This window comes from Physella acuta, unplaced genomic scaffold, assembly GCF_028476545.2.
Source record: "Physella acuta isolate Inbredline_101_S28 unplaced genomic scaffold, ASM2847654v3 ptg002010l, whole genome shotgun sequence".
NCBI classification, from domain to species: Eukaryota; Metazoa; Mollusca; class Gastropoda; family Physidae; genus Physella; species Physella acuta.
The window spans coordinates 76,501-82,500 of NW_026733515.1; the positions used below are offsets into that span (position 1 = coordinate 76,501).

Genomic DNA, 6,000 nt, shown 5'->3' on the forward strand with positions numbered 1-6,000 from the left:
TTACTATATACCTTTATAATCAGAGGTGGCAGAAAATTTTTTAGACTGGTTACAACTGTACATTTTTTAGTCCACAGTGTCACACAGTACAGCATGCCAGTACGTTCCAGACTTTTCAACTGGTTTAATCTATGTGTGTAGATATGTACAACTTGTTGGTGTTCAACAGTATTATAGTCCATATGAGGTTAAAATTCAAGCTATTAATTCATATGGAGAGGGGCCTTCATCACCAGGAACAATAATAATGTCTGCTGAGGAAAGTAAGTCAAAATGGTTTTCAAACGTCCTATTTACACTAATCCTGTTATTCAGTTTCAGGATAGATTTTCTACATTAATTGTTCAAAGATATAATAATGAATGAAATTACAACTGTGTTCAGTCATGCTGTTTGACGGTTAACAAAGTTGCTACTTTTATCACAAGACTACTTATTTTAACTATCTGATTCAATGTAACATTTAAAATACGGCTATGAAAAAACTATGCAAAAAATGGTTCTCTAAATCACATTCTTTACTTTTATTTGGAGGGAAATATAAACATTTATTTCTTAGTTGCATGGACACAAATAAGTCACATTTAGTTAAAAAAATAATCAAAACCACTGTTAATTTAGTAATTTCATATGTAAAACTAGGCATACTGCTTAGCTTCGCTTAGGTTTAAGAAAAATATTTGCCTAAAATCTAATTATTTACATAAGCTGTGTAATAATTAAACAATACCAAACAATACCAACATCTTATATGTAAAATGAATATAATTATAAATAACCAAGAGATTTAATTATACGGAGTACAAACATTTTAATGTATGTTAATTACAAATATGAATGATTTATTAATTGGTTATTATATGGTTTGTGGAAGGGTCGAGGGTTTTAGTCTTTCAAATAACCCCCCCCCCAAAGAAAGTCTAAAGCCCCCCTTTGAAAATTTTAAGTGCGCCCCCCCCCCCCCCCTCCCGGGAGAAAAAATTCTGGCTGGAACACTGACAACATAGGTATGTTTATATAAAGAAATATGGCCTCTGGTCAGTTTTAAAGGTAATAGAGTAAGGCCATTTTTTTTGTGTGCCCCCCCCCCCCCCCTCGGTCAATGTACTATCCTAGGAAAAAATTTTTTTTAGATATATAGCTCATATAAGATTTTCACTCACTGTCAGTTTTTAGCCCTCGACAAGCATACAGTCAGACCAGCAAAGTTACAAATGTGCATAATTAGCCAGATATTCAGAGTTCAAGTTCCCTAAAACCTTGTTAAAATTGACCATCTGCTTTTCACATAAATTAAAATTACAAAGATTATATAGGGAATGATGACTGTTCAGCTTTGACCATGTTACCTATTTTTCTCAGACATTGTCATTGCGTAGATACAGAGAATTAGACTAGACTAGTAGAGATTACTAAGGACGGTGTAAACTTGACTGTAGACAATTTGGTTTCAGAGTATGTGCTTGTGTTTAATAAAATATTTGTGGCGTGAGTATGACATGAGCGTGACGGGACAATGTTACTGATGACGTAGGACGCAGGAGTGAAGACAGTTGTAGGAAAAGGACGTGTTTTGATATTGTATAAGACTAGTATTTGATAATAAAGTTAATTATATAATAATATTTATTTTTTCATGATAACCTCTTACGTTTTTAGCAAAGCTGCAAAATTGGCAAACAAAAAAAAAACTAGAAATATTGCCATATTTGAGAAACTTTGCAGTGTGGTAGATGAATCTGATTGTGAGATAAATGAAAATTTGAAAGAGGATTCTGGACATCTTGAACCGCTTGAAAAACAAACTGCGGCATAACTTTCCCTGAGCTGAAAGAAGAAAAATATGCAATGACATGTTATCCATTCTCTGTTTCCCATTCTCTGTTGCCAGAATTCCTGATGAATTACAAGATGAATTAGGGGTCGGCATGGTAGAGTCTGTAAAGCTCATGGTTGCTAAACCGAAAAGTCCCGAGTTCGAACCCTCGGGCAAATGAGGCTCGTTAGCTGGGGCAGCCACCCTCCTAGGAGAGACAACTCCAAAATCAAACAACTGCTGCCTTGTAGTTTGTTCTTGGTTGGACAAAGGCTATGGAAGCAAATCCAAAAAGAAAAGCAGGCTGAAATCGGAGTCAATGATCTCAATGGCGCATAACCAGTTGACAAGTATCCTTAATTGTGATGGAGGCGTGGTCGAGTCGGCAAAAGCTCATGGTTGATGAATTCGAAAAAGTCTCAGAGTTCAAACCCTCTGGCAGATAAGGCTCAATCCCTTCTAACACTAAAAATTAAGAACAAAGAAGATTAAGACAAGATGATTCCGCTTCATGTATTATATGATAAACGGCTTTAACAATTTTGGTGAAGTATGCACCATTTATACCCAAACGTGAAATTGATTGTCTTTCGAGTTTAAGTTCCTTTTGTGTCTTCTCCAATTCAAAACAAAGAAATAAATTCAATGCTGAGAATAACATGAGGTTGATGTTAACAAAAACTCAACCACAAATGTTGAGGCTAGTGATGGGCATTCAAGTTCATCCTATGCATTAAAACAGTTATCAAAAATAATTAATATGGAAAATACTAGTAAATCGTATTTTAGTGCTTATTAATTTCCTCACTAATTTCGACTTTTTAATTCTATGGGGGCCACGGGTCACTTACTTTTTATAAAAGGGGGTCGCCACTTGAAAAAGTTTGGGAACCACTGATTTAAATATTGAAAAGGAGATATTTCTACTTTATTGGAATCCTCTCCCCATACTTTCTGGTTGTCATAAACATACTATTACTATGTGAGCAAGATTATACATAAAAATGAATAACTATTGCTTATTAACTAGATAACTGAAACATTACTTTAATTTCAGTGCCAATAGGAGCACCTGAGAATGTTTTTGCCAAAGTCTTTAATGCTACAGCACTTATGGTCACTTGGAAGCCTGTACCTAATGACAGAGACAGTGTAAGGGGAAAAATAAAAGGATATAAGGTGAGATTACAACTTTCATCCAGCATCTGATACTAACAAAAACAGAACCTTTAACATCCCAAACTATTATTTTTTTTATGTCAATTGCTTTGTTTTGTATATAAATTATTAGAATACTTGACTGGGAATAAAAGAACTAAGTTGAAAAATGGAACTGTGACCTAGAGTGACAGCGTCCTTATATAAATTATACATTTTTAAAATGTGCTTGAGTTAGGTCAACGACTTGCAGATGCGACAAAAAGTTTATACTTGGTAAGGAGATAGCTCTGGTGAATAATACCAGATTCTCAGAAATGTCATATTTAATGTTTAATTAGAATTTTTAAAGGGACGCAACTGTGTCAGGAATTTAAACTTTTAATTTCCCTAGGTTTTTTTTATCAATAATAAAAATAAACAATAATAACCTGTGGATAAAAGAAAAAAAAATCCTTTTTAATTTATACGACACAATTTTCCAAAGTTGTGAAAATTAAACCATCTCTAATAATTGATATTTAAGAAGCTGACATGCAAAACCTGCACAGTCCACTTTTTGAAAAAAAAATAGCTCTTATTGCCTTCTTTGTAACGCTGCAATTCTTGTAGTGTACTAATTTTTGTTCAGAAAGGCATAGGCCTACATGAAAGCTGTAACCCTTATGTACATCTTCCGACATCAGGTGAAATTGATTCCCCACCATTATGATTAAACTAATATCTTTTGTGCTTACTGATTTCTACACCCCCCCCTTCCATATATTATACCCAACTCTCTCCCCTCCCTACTTGTAATCTTTATTTTCAGAAATGAAGCTTATAATTTGTGTATTCTGTGTTATATGCACTCATCTTTAGAGTGAAAGAAATAGCTATCAATATAAATCTACAACAGTCCTCATATGTCGAATGATGAGCATAGTAATGCACCAGCATAAGAATTTGTGGCAAGGATAATATACGCTATCAATATTACATATCTGAGTCATACCTTATACATATCGTACAAATGGAGTTTATCTGTATGTGGCGGACACATGTTTGTGGCTGACATGCATATATAATTAAAAAACTTGACTTGATCGCCATTGTATAATATTTTTAGTGTTAATTTTTGTACTAAAATCTTAACACAAAATATCGGGCAAAGCAGGGTACATGATGCTTACTGAGCACATAAGTCACATTCTTTTACAAATAACTTTTACCTCAAATGCCAGTGCAGGTCCTGGGTACAGCTAGTATGTGTATATATATATATATATATATATATATATATATATATATATATATATATATATATATACATATAGATATATATATATATATATATATATATATATATATATATATATATATATGTTACGGTCAAAGCCCGAAGTGCGGCCAAAGTGCATATTTTGTACATTGGCCGGCCAATGCGCGCACTGGCCAATGTTTTATCTATACTAAATTGTGATCGCGTTTTCGTTATTCTGGGTGAGGTTTCATTGTGAGTAACGTATTGTTTAGCTTTTATTTGTATAGCATTCTATATGCAATGCGACATGGACCAAAAGGGCCGTCCGATCATGAGACAGACATATCTGCCATGTCTGTCTCAAGTAGGGTTGCCAGGTGTCCAGTTTTGAACTGGACAGTCCAGTATTTGAGCAGACTGTCCAGGATAAAATAAATATAAATACTGGACAAGTATATGAAATAATACTCTGTTACCCCCCTTCTTCTGCTTTGCGGCATACCTGAGAAGGGAAGGATGGAAAGGTGTCCAGTATTTTCGGAAAAGGTATCTGGCAACCCTAGACTCAAGATAAAAATGTAAATCCATGTTAGTTTCCATATATGGGCTACAACTGTATGTGACAGCCTCCTCCATGATGACAATCATCAAAGAACAAAATCAATGACAGTCGGCGTCACCGACCACGTGCAACAAAACGGAACGTTCAAAAGACTTTGCCGCGTTCCTTGTAAGTTGAACAATAGTGTCCGAGCGTCTTGAGATGGCGTGGGCGTCAGAAACCAGATCTTGAGAACATTGAACAAGAAATGGGGGTTGCCATGAATGCAACGACTTCCTCAGCTAACACATCTGCTGCCGTGACGGCACGTCCAGACCAGTTGCGTGACAATACTGTGGCCAACAGATTCTGTATAATTTGTGAAAAAACATTGTAGTGCAGCTCATTCTTGTGGATCCTGTGGCAACGATGTCCATGGTATGTGTGGAATACCCAATGAAGTAGACGAAGGTTACGGAGGAAATATTACCTGCAGATTATGTGACAACAAACAAGACATCATGGAACACAGGTAAGCAGCTCATACTAGCTTGCAAACTCAAGGTGCTAAGATGCTTAAAACATCAAATACAAAATTTAAAGATGCTGATGTGGGTCACAATGTACGCATCCGTGTTCCAGATGTTGACAGAGGTCGCGGTGATCCCCGAAACCTTATTGCAGTTGTCATGAGTGTCGAGGGCGGTTTCTACAAATTAGGAACGGAACATTGTGTTCTAAAACAACTAAATGCTAGAAGTGAGTTTTCAATTCTTCACGAAAAACTGCTCTTATTGTCGTCAGTTGGCACTGAGGAAAAATAACTACCATCTCATCTTCACAATCATTTACTGGGGGCCAAGGCTACACTCGCTGCAATGGCACAACCAAGTACACAACAAATCACTGCAATTGTAAAAATAACAAGCTACTATGTAATTCTAAATGCCATAAAAGTTCAACTTGTTGTAACAAATGATATTGATTGATTGAGACTATAGTGCAATAAAATGTTTGAATGTTTCTGTCATTTACTTTAATTAATAATCAATAAAAACTTAATTTCATGATCCTTACGGCATAAGAAACCATCTGCTCATGATCTTCTAATTCGGACTTTGGTCGGTCATCCCTAGCCAGATGATCTTCTAATTAAGACTTTGGCCGGTCCACCATGGCGCAGATTGGCCGGCCAAAAGCCGAAATCAAGCAAAATTTCGGACTGTGACCGGTCAATGGGAG

The 6,000-nt window shown here is 35.6% G+C and overlaps 1 protein-coding gene across 4 annotated transcripts in view; it reads left to right on the forward strand.

Annotated features, from left to right (window-relative positions):
- LOC131931703 (contactin-3) overlaps nt 1-6,000 on the forward strand; it is a 45,870-nt gene that overhangs the window by 31,616 nt on the left and 8,254 nt on the right. For all 4 annotated transcript variants that reach the window (XM_059288530.1, XM_059288529.1, XM_059288528.1 and 1 more), the window contains exons 16-17: nt 71-263; nt 2,874-2,995. In XM_059288530.1, the coding sequence (XP_059144513.1) occupies nt 71-263; nt 2,874-2,995 (315 nt within the window). The remainder of the gene's footprint in view (nt 1-70; nt 264-2,873; nt 2,996-6,000) is intronic.